The sequence below is a fragment of the Colossoma macropomum genome, unplaced genomic scaffold (genome assembly GCF_904425465.1).
Source record: "Colossoma macropomum unplaced genomic scaffold, Colossoma_macropomum, whole genome shotgun sequence".
NCBI classification, from domain to species: domain Eukaryota; kingdom Metazoa; phylum Chordata; class Actinopteri; order Characiformes; family Serrasalmidae; genus Colossoma; species Colossoma macropomum.
The window spans coordinates 5755361-5772810 of NW_023494792.1; the positions used below are offsets into that span (position 1 = coordinate 5755361).

General features: G+C 37.6%; 2 protein-coding genes across 6 annotated transcripts in view; both read left to right on the forward strand.

Annotated features, from left to right (window-relative positions):
- LOC118811456 (protocadherin alpha-C2-like) overlaps positions 1–17450 on the forward strand; it is a 170798-nt gene that overhangs the window by 73729 nt on the left and 79619 nt on the right. The gene's annotated exons all lie outside the window — the stretch shown is intronic.
- On the forward strand, positions 14353–16969 carry LOC118811480 (protocadherin alpha-2-like). Its single transcript, XM_036575708.1, has one exon. It carries the CDS (start codon positions 14588–14590, stop codon positions 16967–16969), a length of 2382 nt encoding a protein of 793 aa, XP_036431601.1. The 5' UTR covers positions 14353–14587.

Genomic DNA, 17450 nt, shown 5'->3' on the forward strand with positions numbered 1-17450 from the left:
TGGGGTTCCTGAGGTTAAAGTTATTTTGCAGAAGAGGCTCGTGTGTAAATGTATATAATATATATACAAGTGTGTGTGTGTGTGTGTGTGTGTGTGTGTGTGTGTGTGTGTCATATCTCCTTAGTAGTAATTTTACAGAAGAAAGGAAACAAAACGTTTGTAAATGTTAATGTAGCAAGTTTATGCAACATTATATTTCCATTCATCATGTTTTTTTTACACAATGTGAAAGGCAGCTGATGTTTTTCATTTCATATTAAAAAAATATATATAATGGATATACAAGGTTTTGTTCTGACAACAAAAATATATTTATGTGTTAGGTATATTACCCCTTGTCCTGACATTGTTTAAAAACAAATGTTTGTGTGTATGTACCATGTTTCCTGTCTCTCTTCCTGTAAACCCATTCGTGCCCTACTTTTAGGAGCACAGGGATCTGAGCACAGATTTGGAAATAAATGATTAAACATTTGTTGGATTCAAATTTATGCAGAGATTTATCTTCCTTAAGATGTATGCTGGTGTGTGTGTGTCTGTGTGTGTGTGTGTGTGTGTGTGTGTGTGTGTGTGTGTGTGTGTGTGTGTGTGTGTGTGTGTGTTTTAATCTCATCTGCTCATTTAGAGGACTGCATATGGCAACGCTAGTTTCTTTTAATTAAAAATACATTAAAAGAATATGAAATGTATTAACCAAAATTACAACACGTTACACTTCATCTGTGGTATGCTATCATCTGCATACTGATAAATCTAGCATGGCTAAGTAGGCTGGCAGTGTGGCAAAGACGTTAGAAATGAAAGGATAGCTGGATGTGGATTTAAATAAGTTAGAAAAATATTAGTATTATCCTCAAATTGATTTGGCTTTCTTGATGTACAGCTTAGTAAGTGGAGCAGTCAAATTGGTTCAAGCCCTTTGAGTTGCTCAGTGATGCTGGTGTCAAACAGCGGGGTACGCAGCAGTGTGCCTCAGTGAGTGTTTCTTGTTTACTGGCTAGTGAGGATCATTCTTAATCCCAAGTTCTGAGTCTTAATAAATCATCAGTGCTGTAAAATCTTGGTATCTTGGTTTTTAATGCTTGTGCAGTGAGATCAAATGTATCAAAGCCCAAACAGAGTGTTCTTGATTATATGGAGTTTTCAGCAGTGAAGGTGATTGTACAGCATGCAGCACTCTGATTCTCTTTAGAAAGATACTGTAGAGTAGCATTTACTAACCCTGGTCCTGGAGATCTACCTTCCTATGGCCTGTAGTTTGAACCACAGTCTGCCACACCTGCTGTAGCTATTTAACCTCATCTAAAACCCTTGATTGGCTGGATTGGATGCTTTAGTTAGGTAAGTGGAGGGCAGCATGTTACATGCAGGTTGGAACTAAACTCTGCAGGGCAGTATATTTCCAGGAGAAGGTTTGTTGACCACTGCTGTAAATCTTTAGTTGAGTTGGTTACCACTGTCTTGGAGGGCCTACATGTGGGGCCTTGAAGAGGCTACAGATTAGACTGTGGTATGTTCTCTGAATTTCCGTGTAGCGTTTTCAGAGCGTTCTCTGTGATTGATTTTATAGTATGCAGTCATGTTTGTACAAATGCATGAGCTTTTCTGGATCCATGGGCTGGAAGAGGCCCAAATTATGTGTCAAAATATGAGTGATCATACAAAAAATTATTATATGAGCCAAATCATGACTCTTGTCAAAAGTTTTCATATCTTTGTCAAAGGGTTATATCCTTGTCATTTGGGCCTGTTAGTACACACTTAAGTACACTAAAATAACTGTGAAGGTTAAGAATCTTTACCTGTGCCCTATTTGAACAAGTGTAAGTGTATAATAGACAATATGTCTCTTAGTTCTTATGGAAGCTTGTGCATTTGATGCATACTTGCGCTGAATTTATTGAAGTATAGGTGTCCATGGATCTGCAAGAAAAAGTTATTCAACACTACAAATTAGAAAACTGTTACGAAAAGATTTGAAAATGGCAATCAGCACTATTTAAAGTTTAATAAAGAAGAGGAAAACCAGCAGTTCTGTGGATAGACCAAGAAATATTTCTGAGGCAACCACCAAGAAAATTGTACAATACATGCAACACATGCAAGACAGTTAAATAATTTACAGGTGTTGAGGCTTTTTACCATGAAGAGTGAGCAGATTTGCCGCCTGAGAAAATACAGGCACTTAGTCACAACTATTACAAAAGACCGCAAGTTGTCATTGATGCTCAAGGAAGCAACATGAAATATTAAAAACCAAGGAATGTAAACATTTGTCAAGGATATCTGAACTTTTGATTGTGTAACTTTATTATTATTATTATTATTATTATTATTAGCTCAGGGTGATTAAAGGTATCATTGAGCTTTAACTTCACATGTCCAAGGATTTAAAATATTATATGAAATGAAGCGTTATTTACACTGGAAGGCTTAAGTGACTAAGCTGATCATGGTAGTATGGGTATCGTTGTTAGGTAGGCTATTTGGTGTCGCATTATACATTCATACAGTTTAACAGTTTGGAATCACTTCTTATTGTAAATAAACAATAACATTTATAATATACATACTACTGTGCAAAAGTCTCAGGCGTATGAGAAAAAATTACATATAAAGCTATTTATTTGGGCAGAAAGTGTTTATTTGTTCCCAAAGTATTAACATTAGTTTAAATATAAATAAACAAATGAACAATACATTGTGATTTGGTGTGTGTTAGTTTAACCATTTCCCTAAGCTCTTCTTGAGGAATTACAGTATTTACAGTGACCATCCAATACCTGTTTTATCTAATCAATCCTACATTACGTTAATACAGTTGTGCTGCTTATAGAATTGAACAAATCCATGTGATGGCTAGAGTGCACCAAGTAGTCTGGAACTGTGTTCTTCTAACTGTATTCATCTAGCATGAGAAATAACTTAACTGACAAATAATATGTAGCAATCCCAAAAAGTAGTCTACCAAACAGGTAACATTAGATGCTAGTGGGCGGAGTGGCATGCCTTGAGCATCAGCTTGTTTAAGACATAACATAATAAACATGCAAATTACTTCCATGTATTAACTTAAAGTATCTTTCATACAGGGTTTTTTTTTCACTACGGCCTATAAGATCCTAGTTACGCCACTGACATCATGTTAGAGGGCGATAAGTATAGCCATGATCACCATAGCTTCTTGGTAGGTTAGCTTTCTTTGAACAACATTTGACTAGCTGCTAAATTACATTGTTTTTGTTTAGTGGTAGAACTGGGTAAAGAGAGGATAAACCAAGAATAGGTGGCTGTTTTATTTTGTCCCAATAGCCACCTGACATTGGGCTGGCTAATGTTACCTAGTTAAAAAGCTAGCTTAAACAAGCCTGTATGGTTTGTGTGTGTGGACTGGGGATTTGGGCTTTCCCCCCAGTACTTTTAGCCCTTTGGCTTGTGTTAGTCTTAATGAAGCTCCACATGCAGCACTCTTGGTTATGGCTTTCTGCCCAAACAGATCAACCTCCAAGATTAAGATGTGAAGGAGTCGTGAGCATGTGTGAGTTTGTAATTAAAGTGATAAGCAGTAGGAAATGTCAGTACGAGATCCAGGTGACCTGCTGTGTGTGTGAACTCACTTGTGTTTGACTGTTATGATTATGTTTGACTGCATGACTGTGAATGTGTGCCCATTCAGGCACATGCTGTTTTGCTTTATGCGTATGCGATCTGTAAATCTGAGGTTATTATCTAAAAGGCACAAACAAGCAGAGGACACTGTAGCTTTGCCAGGATTAAAAAATGACAGGCCAAAATTCTGTGATGAGTCACTTGCAAGATACATAGATAGGATAAGGAATGCCACTCTCACACTCCTCCTCTTGTTTTGTACAAGTTAGAGCTGACAACATTAGAGTATGTTGATTGCAAGGAGAAAAGCTAATGTAGTAATTTTCCTTCAGCCATTTCTTTTGCCATGTTTCCACTGCAACTTTGTTGTCTTTCCAGGGGAAATGACATTTATAGCTAAGACAACTAGGTTAAACAATGTTTAAGGCAACAACAACTGCATTATGTTATGGCACAAGACAAACATGGTCTATCCATATTTTATGAGATTCAGTGTGGAGACAGCGACGAGACAACCCAATCAGCAGTGACAGGTTCTCAGCTGACCTTACAACAGCTCTGGTTTGGCCTCAGACCTAACTGTCTGCTATGTTTAATTCTGTACGAGATGCTACACTGCCCTGTATGACTTTGACATCTTGAGATGTTCAGGGATGCAACACCCAAATGCTAACACACAACACACACACAATATAGCTACAATATGAATTTGAGAGTTAATGAGGATCATTAAAAGATTATGCTTGCATAATGCAAACCTCATAATGCATTTTTATTTGGACCACTCATAACACTGAGAGAGAGAGAGAGAGAGAGAGAGAGAGAGAGAGAGAGAGAGAGAGAGGAAAATGAAATGACTGACCAACTGATTTAATATATTTTTAGGTTTCAACATGTGTTTTCAGCTTTGTTTGTCAAAAATAGATAAACAAATTAGACCTTACTAAAATTTTCATAATAGTCATGACCCTGGTCACAATGTTAAGGGACAGAGTATGTAACAGTTCTCTCCTTGTATTTGGTATATTGCTGTGTACAGGTGGATAACTGCTTGAGTTTCAATTAATGGTTGAAAAAAGGGCAGTGAAAAATAAAATTTACACAATTATCAACTTTCCCTAGGTACAGTTGAAATGCCAAGATGTGTTTGCTGTCCAAATTTTGTTTTATTCATTTAGTGCTAGAGCTACGAGGCTAATGGTGCTGACAAACACCAGAAGTTAATAGACATTCAAATCCTTTCCAACAATACATCCCCAATATTTCTTTCAACCTGCTAAAACAGAATTGAGGTCTTCATTAAGACCAAGCAGACTTGCTGATGTTTTAGAACATAATATGACTGTAAACTATTAAAATGAATGAAACTTCACCATGTAGCTGATCACGTCAGCTATTGTAGACAAAAGATGTTGTGCTGAAATCTGACTGCCATTCATGTGCATACTTTTCATGGATGGCTATGCATGCTACAAAGTACACTCTCGATTTTGTCTTTCTTTTTATAAATAAATGTTAATGTTGAATTTTCAAACTGCAAAAATTCAGTTATAAATACAGAAACAACAGAAATTGGAAATGTAATCTAACGTCCATATGTAGTAGGACATAATCACATATAACAATATATAGCGTGGGTGAGATACATGCACATGAAGAGGAGGTGGATTCTGTGGAGTTTGAATTAGACACAACAGCTGCTTTTTACAGGGAGTTGTACTGTATGTACTATAGAATAATTGGCTACCCTATAGGTGAGGCCTGGAAGAGGCTACAAGTTAGACTGGTGCTCCCTTCAGCAACGCTGTGAAGTTTTGTTAATTTTTTGTAGCTCACAGTAAGTCATACTATTTCCTAAACCACACTGATAAGTCTTTGTGACTTTAATTAAGACCTAGATGTAGTCTGAGCATCTTTTGAGAAATTTTGAGGATGTTTTTACAGAAAGAAATTGGGTGACAACATTATCCATTAGCTCCAGCACTAAATTGAAGAAGCAAAATTTACATACTAAATATTAGAGATGGGAACAACTCACTAATTTGCAAGTAGCAAGTAATTCTCAAGTCTTGATGCTAGAGTCCCTTGTTAACTCCCAAGTCAAGATAGTCGAGTCTTGATTCAAGTCCTGAGTCAGTACAGGCAAATCTCAAATCGAGTCCCCAGTCAATGCAGGCAAGTCTCAAGTAGAGTTCCAGATCCTGATCTTCCTAAACAAGTCAGTATGCATTCTTCAGCTAATTTAAGGCCATTTCAACACAGAACACAAAATTATGGTAACAGTAGCACAGCCTTTTAATGACAGCATGTTAGTAGTGTGAGGCTGTATATTGATTTTCTATTATTTATCATTATCTATTATGTTATGAAAAGAAGATATATTAGGATAGCCTCTGTTGTGCACAGACAATAGGAAACTAGACATGTAGCAATAGGTCAGCAGATATATACTATATTTATTTTAAAACAAAATTTAAAAAGATATATGAATTTAGATGTGCTATTATGAAGGGTTATCTTTTTATTTTGGTTTTATTAGATCTTAGTGCAGCTTTTGCTACTGTTGACCACAAGATTTTAATCCAGCATCTTGGATGCTGGGTCAGCCTCTCGGGCACAGTTTTAGAATGGTTTAAATCATATTTAAGTAATAGGCAGTTCATGGTTTCACTTGGAAATCGTTCTTCAAAACGATTTGCCATTTCTTGTGGAGTCCCTCAAGATTCAGTCTTAGGGCCTTTGCTTTTCTCTTTGTACATGCTACCTCTAGGTGATGTCATTAGGAAGCATAGTATAAATTTTCATAGCTATGCTGATGACACCCAGCTATACATTTCTATTCCTTCTGAAGATCAAGACTCTGTAGACAGACTAACCAGCTGTGTGTCAGATATTTCTCAGTGGATGTCACAAAAGTTTCTACAATTAAATCATAAAAAAAAACTGAAATATTGATCATTGGAAACTCAGAGAAAAATGATTTATGAGAAACTTGGTTCTTTAGCTTCATATACCAAACCTGAAGTACGAAACCTGGGTGTGATCTTAGACTCTGAGCTCTGTTTAAACCTGCATGTAAACACAGTCACTAAAGTAGCTTTTTATCATTTGAGAAATATCGCTGAAGTTCGGCCTTTTCTCTCTCAGAGCGGCGCAGTGAAACTTGTTCATGCGTTTGTTACAAGCAGACTTGACTACCGTAATGCTCTTCTTACTGGACTTCCTAGGAAAACTATGCATCCCTTACAACTCGTACAAAAACAAAGCAGAGATCATATCACTCCCATTTTGACAGAACTGCACTGGCTACCTGTATCATTTGGGATAGATTTTAAAGTTCTGCTACTACTTTTTAAAGCTCAAAATGACCTTAAAGCACTGCTTACATCACAGAGTGTGTGTCTTTATGTTCTGGCACATAATCTAAGATCTACAGAGAGTAGCCAAAAACCTTCTGTAAAACACAGAAAACATGGAGAGGCCTCTTTCAGTTATTATGCTTCTAAGCTGTGGAACTCAATTCCACCTTTTATTAGACAGTCAAGCTCAGTGCTCACTTTTAAGAAGCACCTAAACACATATCTCTTTAACTTAGCATTTAATTAAAACTCCACATCTCGTAGTATTTATCTTCTAATTTGATCTTTTTCATTTTCTTCTGATTCTAAATAAATACTAACGATTTCTTGTATAAGTATGTTTTATCATCTGTCTGTAAAGCACTTTGAGCTGCCACCGGCATGAAAAGTGCTGTATAAATAAAAATTATTATTATTATTATTATTATTATTATTATTATTATTATCTGTTAAATCCAGTAACATTAGGAATTGATTTCTGGGTCTCCAGGCCAGGCAGTAGCCATTTGAATGAGCTGTAGTCCAGATGAGGTGCATGTTGGCTGCGTGGCTGAGCTAAAAGGTCAGCCTCTTGGTGGGGGAGGTGATGCGAGTCATACTGACTCTGTCTCTCTCTATCTGCTGCTGTAGCGGCACATAACCACATGAGCTGACCTACTCTCCAGCATGTGTTTATGTGTGAGGAGGGGGAGGGAGGCAGGCAGGGGGCATGATGGTGACAGAGGGACCATGCTGTGTCAATTCTAAATCTGTAAATGTTTAAATCTGTAGATGTAAGGTTACCATTTATACTTCATTGTGCTTTTTTCCTCTGTTTCCACATTCTGATTGTTATAAATAGAGATTTTTCTGTGGTCGTAAACGATTAGAAATAGATCAAAGAATTGTGAAGTAGATCAGTTTTGAACGGTGAGTATGGTAGAGGCAAGGATTCAGAGCTCTACACCTTCATATCTGTCTTGCTCTGGGAGAGTAAACAGGGTCTCACCAGCCGCCCTCTCCTACTATAAGGAGGTTTCTATGGCAACAGAATGGCTCAGCCAAGGAAGAGAGGGGGATTCTGCTGCCTGCTAGCAGCACCCCTCCCCCCTCCACACTTGCACACACATGCATACACACACATGTGTCTCTACCCTTTATTTTGCATAAATTATATGGTCATACTCTATATGCCTAAAATGCTATAAACCCTGTGATAAAATATCAATCAATGTATCAATATAAAATATCAATCAACCTTTATTTAGATTAGGAGTACATTGAGGGTGACCCTGATAAATCTGTGTAAAAAGAAGTTTAATCAAGTAAAATAAGCAAGGCTATCAAAACTTAGTGCTTCAATACAACTATTAAGAACAAATAAGAAATAAAAAGAACAGTAAAAATATATACAAATTACAACTGGAAATGACTAAAACAAAGAAAGTTACAAACAATTAAAATTATTAAGACATAAATTAATAGACCTTGCTACTACCACACATTATACTTTAACACTCCCCCCCCTTTTCTCCTTTATTATCTTTTTATTTTTATTATGCTATTTGTGATCTGTTTTCATTTGTTTTATATTTTGCTCTTGCAATTTCTTATGACTTTCAAGGTTTCTTTCATTGTGAATGCCAAAGTATGTTATGCTAATTGCCTTTTATTGCATCTAAATTCACTAGAAATATTTGGGAAACAAAGAAAAAGCACCCATAAACACACACACACACACACACAAACACACACACACACACACACACACACACCATGCACACCCACTCATACACACACACAAAGAAAGCCCAACACCACATCCCTTGGCCACACCCTTGGCTTAGAGATGTAATCAAACACATCACACACACAGGCTATACAAGTACCCCCTCTGGTGTTTGCAGCCCTCTTACACATCCTCAAGTGTCCCAGAAATTGTATACCCACACGTGCAAAAATGAACGAACAAACAAACAAATAAACTTGTTTACCCTTTAAATCTAAACATACAAATTCTAATATATTCATCAGAGATAGTTATCCTGCATGACTGTTAACTCTGCATTTAACCAGCATTATTTATTTACAGCACTCTATTAATAAGCCCTCTGGATGTGCAACTTCAAAAGCTGTGTGAACGTGGGGGAAACAACAGAAGTCTTTTTGTGTGTTCATCTGATTAAACATTCTGGGCATGTGTATGCAGATGTACAGGAGAGGGTCTGCGTGTGTGTAAATGTGTGTGTGAGCAGTTGTAGCCTTCCTGCAGTGCCTCACCCATTCCTACCAGTACCAATCAATTCTGTTCCTGTTCTGCAGGATCTACTGAGCATGCCCAGAAACATATGGCTCTATGACTGTATAAGCTTTATTAGGTAACTCATATTACACCCAAAGACTCAGACACATACTCTTGGACAATCAGCTCTCAGAGACAGTCTCACATTACACCTACAAAATATTTACAGATCAATGGGTGCTCTTCGTCGGATGGTACAGTCTCTTTTCTCTGCAGTGCAGAAGAGTCACGGTGGGACGAATCCATATGAGAAACCCATACCTCAGTGCTTTTGCAGCACTATATCTGCTTTCACAGAACCACTTAACTTGGGGAGGGATGTGCTTGCTAAGCAGAGGTACAGTCTATGTAGCTTATATGATATGAAGGTATACTGCATATGCCCACAGAGAAACCACTAGGAGTCTGGTATATATATATATATATATATTTATATATATATATATATATATATATATATATAGTATAAATTGTATAACAATTTATATATAAATTGTAATAAGCTGAGGAAGGGGAGGAAACTGATAGCCTCGAAATTTTCAAATAAAGTAATTAATTAGGTGGTAAGTTGGTGAAGCTTAATAGACCTTTGTATCGGACATTCATAGCATGACAGTGTACCTGGTTACTGCTTACCACTAAAATGTCAATCAAAAAACCGTTAAGCAAGGTCTTGTTAGCAAACAAACAAAAAAAAAGTTATCCTCACAAATCTAAGCTTTCACATTACTTGGGAAATATCAGGAAACCATTACCTTCAAATTTTCAAGCAAACTTAACTAAAACATTAAGTTGAAACAAACCGAGACAGTAGTTTGAAGGGAAAACACTGGGGGGTAATTTACCTGTAATATAAAACAAGAAGAGAAGTTTCTTATGAGGTTTAAGTGTGTATTAAAATAATCAAATTAAATAAAAATAAAATTTGAGGTACTACAAATTCAGGGCATAAAACAACCCAAAAACTTTATTATATTTTATTTTTTGCATAATTGAAAAAAGCCAGCATCTCTTTACAATGATAAAATACAGACATTTTCACCTGTTCCTGAACACAGCTCTGATACATATAAGTTAGGTTTACTGTGCTTATTAAGTAAAGTGATCAATTACTTTTTACAATGTACTCACTTAAAAATACATAAGGATATTTGGCCATCTAATTTTGAATAGTTATGGACATAAAACTCAATTTTTTTCTCCTCTTAAAGTTTGCTAACCAATTGGAAACAAAATGTTAAGGTGTTCTGTGAGTCACCTGAGTGTTCACCTAGTGAAGAAACTACTCTTAGAGTGGCAGGTATTTATTTGGCTTTATGTAGCTAATTAAGTGTTTTAGTTATGTTATTATGTTATAGCTTGGCTAGTCCTGCTAACAGCTAGTTTCATTATTACATATTTGCTTTCACCTTTTACGTACATTTTTGTCATTTTAAAAATTTTATTAATTTTTTGCATAATTGAAAAAGCTAGCATCCCTTTACAATGATAATATGCAAACATTTTCACCTGTTCTTGAACAGAGCTCTTAATGTGATCACATAGTAAATCTCTTGAGTCTCTGTGTCTGCCTCACATCGTGAGTGATTAGGTATATTCCCCTGGTGCTTCTGTTTTCTGTAGAGCATCAGTATAATTGATACAGAAATTAGTGTAAATAGTTCATTTACCTTGACAAGCAAATGATGCGCTGAGGGATTGTTTTAATCCTGAGATGTGATTGCCAATCATCCTTTTCAGATGATCTTGATTGGCTGAATCAGATTAGAACAGCTTGTAAAATGGTGCTGTTGTTGCATCTCAGGTGTGTTAGAAAAGGCTACAAGTTAGATTGTGATTTTTATTGTTCTCTGTAGTTCACTGTAGCATGTTCAGAGAGTTACCTGTGATTGATTTTGCAGCATGTGGCACTTGTGGCTGTATCTCTCTGCCCAAACAGAATGATAATGAGCTATGTACCTTCTAGTGTAACAGAAGTCCTTTGATTACTTTAATGAACACACTGTATGTGTGGGTATGGAACACACTGTGATGGTCCCAAGGTGAGCCACTGCAGTAACATCAGTCCACCTCAGTTAAACATGCTTGTACTTTCATATAGATATAAGGAAAATGCTACACAGTTCTGGTCATGGTTACTTGTATCTGTACTTGTTTGGTTACTATTATTTTGAAATTTCTTAGACTATGTAAAAAGCTTAGTTAACATAACCTTTATAGATTTTGAAATGGTACCATTGAATGTGCTGTCCTGGTAAACAAGTTCAGCATCATAAGACATCCCAAAAGAAATGGAGTGGATTCATTGGTTCCTAAAAGGAGGTCTAAATAATCCATTTGATTTTGAGCCTCAGAGGCCATGGAAACAGCTACAGCTTTTCTTAACCATTTGAATGGCCAGGGCCATTCCCATTCCTGTAACTTTAAAATGTCAGCCAGTTACATGTACTTAATAAAAAGCTTAGGATGTAATAAGCCTTGTATTTTGTGGTTTTGTGGTTTACATGTGTCATTGGCTATTGCTTTCCCAGGGCAGGGTTGTGTGTTTTGTGTTATTTGTATTTCCAATTTTTGCATTTGTGTTTGTTTGAGGTCCTGAAAAGTATTCTACAAATGTGTATTGCCCAGTAGTTTGGTTATTTAGAGCTGAGGACTAATGTATCAATTGTCCTTTTTAATAAAATACAATTGCAGAATACGAACAAGCACCTTGTATTGGATTGACCTACCCTTACAGAAGCCTATTTTTGAAGAAGCTTCAACAGAGGGAATTATTATTGTTATTCTTTATTTATTTTTTCTTTTTGTGTTTATTTCTCCCCTCTTTTTGCCACTTGAGTTTGCTTGAGGACTGTTGGCAGCTTGATAAAACCTCAATGTTTTGCACAATCACTCTGTAAATTACTTTTTATGACCACTGCTCATGGCGAGTCCATCATGCATATGCACAACATATTTATCCCTCTAATGTAATTGCATTGTGTGTGTGTGTGCGCGAGTGTGTGTGTGTGGGTTTGTGTGTGAGTGTGTGTGTGTGTGCAAGTGTGTGTGTGTGTGCGAGTGTGTGTGTGTGGGTTTGTGTGTGAGTGTGTGTGCGTGTGAGTGTGTGTGAGTGCCTTTTAACTGCATGGTTTCTAACAGCATATTCACATCTCAATCTGTGCAATATGAAAACATGTCCCTTTGTGCACTAGTAACAATATATTCTGCAGCCTGCTGATCTTTACAGCCTGATGTTATTGTTATTGGGGCAGGGAATTTATGATGAGGATGATTATGATTATTAATATTTGCAGTCATGTTCATAGTGAATAGAAATAGGACAGGAGAGTCAGCCTCCTGAAACTAATCCTGGATTACACTCAGAGCAGAGACTGTGAGCTTATCAGAAAAAAATAAAAAAAATCCAGGAAACACATAGTGAAATATGTGGAGAGGCATGGTGCCTACATCGATGAAGAGATCAACAAGGACAAATGTGTATGTCCCAGTTATGCCTCTCTCTCTCTCTCTCTCTCTCTCTCTCTCTCTCTCTTCTCTTTCATTTTCATATCAAGCCTTTTCTTTACCACCGCTTCTCTTTCTATTTGTTTTATTAATTATGTTTATTTAGAGTAAGATATGGAAGATGAAACACGATTTCATTTCAGCAAGCGATAGAGAGAGAGGAAGATGGAGAGAGATAGAGAGATAGAGCACAAGAGTGTGATATACTGAGAACATAAGGGGGAGGATGTATCTATTTTTAGTAGCAGTTCTTTTAAAGCTATGTTCTGGAACAGTAACTTAAATGCAGAGCTGCTCTGATGTGATGTCTTACTGAATCCCCTGGAAACCATATGCCCTTGCTTATTTACAGGATTGGGATGTAATAGTACACACATATTTGGAATATTGTTTGTCTACATTTTGAAAAGGCATAATTAAGAATACAATTACATTTTAAGTTTTTAGGAGAATACTTTTAGAATACTTACCCACTAAATTAAAAAAATATATATGTATTTGAAAGAAACCCCATCAATGTTTAATTAATTATTTTTAAATTAGTGCAGGGTGTGTAAAGCTGTGCTCGCTAACGATTATGAGTATAATGATGGCTGATATGAAATAAACTCTGTATATAACTGTAAATGTTAATAGTTTGAATGTATGTAGTGGGGACGTTACATATGAATCAAAAGTAATGAAAGTATCTCTTAAATGCTGCTGTTATATCTGTCAAGTGCTGTGTGCCCCAAGTAATTGAGTTAAACATTTGAACATTTAGTGTGAAGTTGAGTAGTATAGCTTTTCACAAGTTGACTTTTGACAAGCTTTGATAAACCCAGTAATGTAATAGCAGGAGCATTATGTAGTATGATAGAATTGTGTAATAATACAAGCCAGTAAAACCAAAATTGTAAATAATAATAATAATAATAATAATAATAATAATAATAATAAAACCTAGTAATTAATAACTTACATAATAATATTTTTAGATTGTCTTGACTGGTAATGTAATCTGTTTTTATAGGCTGAATATATATTGCATCTTATTACCTTACACAAGTATATTTATATTAATAAATATGTTAGATTCAGTTATTTCTACATTTAGACTTTTGCCAATATTACAGTGTGTCCCGCATCACAGTATTACATTATTAGTGATGTTATTATGTCATTGAGTTGTATTACTTTTTCAATTACAAAAAGTGCAAAAAAGTATAAAGTTCATTATATTTTTGGGTGTTAGTACATTTTTAGGAAACCCCTACATTTAAGGTTGTACAAGGTGGTTCAAGGTTTGATCTGTTTAGTTTATTAAGGTCAGGTTTATTTTAACTTGGGCTCATGATTCTTTCATGCCACATGTGACAGTGAAGAAGATAAAAAAGAATGGGAGCATACAGACCACAGTGTGTCGCTCTTGTTCCATGAGCTGTAAATCCAGTGGATATTTGCCCCTCCTCTTTGTATGACCACCTCCCTTTCTTTCTCTTCTCCCTCTCTGTGATTTTTCCCTTTAACCATCTCTACTTTAACCAGTCGCTCGACGGAACTATGAAGGGCTTTCATTTCTTATATATACATGTTAATAGTTTGTAATGTCTATTGTGGTTTCGTTGCTTGAAAGACACTGATGGATGATTCTGGATGTTCAAGATTTATGGAATTTGCCAGAGGTTTGAAAATTACAGAGGAGGAAAGCTGCGCTGTTTTCTTTTGTCTCTCACCATTGCTTACGGCGGATCTTCTGCTCTCCTGGAGATGGTCTTAGTCTCATCCATGATGCTGATTTCTCAGGATTATTCCAATTATTCCATGTAACTGACTTGGATATAGAGCAGCCATGCTGATGCGCGTGCAGAGATATTTAATAGTGGGCTTTTTGGCTTCACATGTCTTGGAGACAGTGTTGGGGCAGATCGCGTATAATGTATTGGAGGAGGTGAAAGTGGGCACTACAGTTGGCAATATAACCAAAGACATCAACCTCTCGCTGAAAGAGTTGACCTCAAGAGAATTCCGTATCGTGTCCAGTTCAAAAAAGGAGTACTTCAGAGTGAATCCAGAGACAGGAGCGCTGCAGGTCAGTGAGAGGATTGACCGAGAGGAGCTGTGCGCGTCCGCACCCTCGTGTTCCGTTAATTTAGAAGCTTTGGTCAATCGACCACTGCAGCTTTACCGGGTAAGAATAAACATTCTTGACGTTAACGATAATTCCCCTGCGTTTCCGGTAAGTTCAGCCTATCTGAACATCACAGAAATCACAGCGGCGGGGGCGCGCTTTCCTTTGCAGAGCGCACATGACGCAGACATTGGGGTCAACTCTTTGAAAACATACAAGCTCGGTTCCAACGAATACTTCACATTAGATATTCAGACACACAGTGATAAAACGATCTCTGCTGAACTGGTGCTTATTAAAGCTCTGGACAGAGAAAAAACTCCGTTTGTTGACCTTTTAGTTACTGCTATTGATGGCGGATCGCCCGCTAGGACAGGGACTTTAAACATTAAGGTAAATGTTTTAGATATCAATGACAACGCTCCTGTGTTTGGCAAGTCATTGTACAAAGTATCCATAGCTGAACATACTGCAGTTGGAACTACAGTCATTAGACTGCAAGCCAAAGATTCAGATGAAGGCTTAAATGGAGAATTAGTTTACTCATTTATTAGCCACACGCCTCAGAATATTCTGGAGAGGTTTGAAATCGACAGGCAAACCGGAGATGTCAGAATAAGAGGTGATATCGATTATGAAGAGAGCAATGCCTATGAAATCCGTGTTCAAGCCACAGATAAGGGTGGTGTGCCTATGTCGGGACACACAAAGCTTTTAGTAGAGGTCTTAGATATTAATGATAACCCACCAAGCGTGACTGTCACGTCGCTCCTTAATCCAGTTGAGGAGAGCGCGGGGAAAGGCACGGTTGTGGCTTTAATGACCGTGAGTGACCCGGACTCCGGTAAAAACGGAGCAGTCAGGTGTCGTCTTGCCGGTTCGAGTCCGTTTAAACTGCAGTCGTCCTTCCAGAATTACTACTCTCTGATTTTAGATGACGTACTCGACCGAGAAAAGGTTACAGAGTATAGCATCACGGTTATAGCGGAAGATGAAGGAACCCCGCAAATGTCCAGTGCAAACGTAATAAACGTACTAGTAGCGGATGTAAATGACAACGCGCCTCGCTTTTCAGATAAGACAGAATATGCTTACCTGAGAGAAAACAGTAAAGCTGGGTCAGTTCTATGCGCACTTAAAGCCTCTGATGCGGATATCGGTGAAAATGCGCTCATAACCTACTCTATACCGCAAACCACCATTAACGGTACACCAGCTTCCTCACTGTTCAAAATCGACGCGTTAACAGGAGAAATACAAAGCATGCAGTCTTTCAATTACGAGGAAACGAAAACGTTTCAGTTTAAAGTTCAGGCCACAGACTCTGGAGCTCCTCCACTGAGCAGTAACGTGAGTGTGAACGTTTTTATCCTGGATGAAAATGACAACAGTCCCGGGATTCTCGCGCCCTATTCTGAGCACGGCTCCGTTAACACCGAGAACATTCCCTATTTTGCTGAAGCGGGCTACTTTGTGGCCAAGATCAGGGCTGTAGACGCGGATTCCGGTTATAACGCGCTGCTTTCTTATCACATCTCTGAACCCAAAGGAAACAACCTGTTCCGGATCGGAAGCAGCAGCGGGGAGATCAGGACTAAGAGGAGAATGAGTGACAATGACCTGAAAACCCACCCGCTGGTCATTGTGGTCTCTGATAGCGGAGAGCCCCCACTGTCAGCCACTGTGTCTATTGATGTCGTGGTGGTCGAAAGCACAGGTGACATCCAGACTCAGTTCAAACACGCTCCGATAAAGGAGGAGAGCTTCTCGGATCTAAACCTGTATCTGCTGATCGCCATTGTGTCAGTTTCAGTCATCTTTTTACTGAGCCTCATCAGTTTAATAGCAGTAAAATGCTGCAGGACAGACGGCAGTTTCAGCAGGTACAGCGCCCCGGTGATCACCACACACCCTGATGGGAGCTGGTCTTACTCCAAATCCACTCAGCAGTACGACGTGTGTTTTAGCTCCGACACTCTGAAGAGTGACGTAGTGGTTTTCCCTGCGCCATTTCCGCCTGCAGATGCGGAACTGATCAGTATTAATGGAGGAGACACTTTTACCAGAACACAAACTCTCCCTAATAAAGAGAAGGTAAGATAATAAATACTGTTTATTATGAAGGAAACGTTGTTATGTAAGAATTTTAACAAGTTGCTAAAGAGAGTGAACGCTACAGTGTAGTGTTAAGTGCTGTCCGTGGTGCTGAAACTCCGAGATTATTTTTTTTTTTTTTTGCTTTTTTGCGTTTGTAGAAATAAACCATGTAATTCTGCAAACATTTCATAGAAGTTTATTTATTTATTTATTCATTAATTTATGACTCACACTCAGATACTCATAATTAATTTACAGTAACGTCCATTTTCTGTACACCAACTTTATGGTCAATTATTTAATAGATAATGATAGATAATAATATGCGTGTGTTTGATTCGCATTATTGCTTTCCTTAAACAAAGCTAGCAGTAGTGCTTTTCCATGAACATCTACACACGATGTCGCTGTTGACCGCTGAATCGAAAATCTCTTGTGCCTCCCTCCGTGTCCCTCCCGGATAAAATGGGGAGGAGTTTTCTTTGGG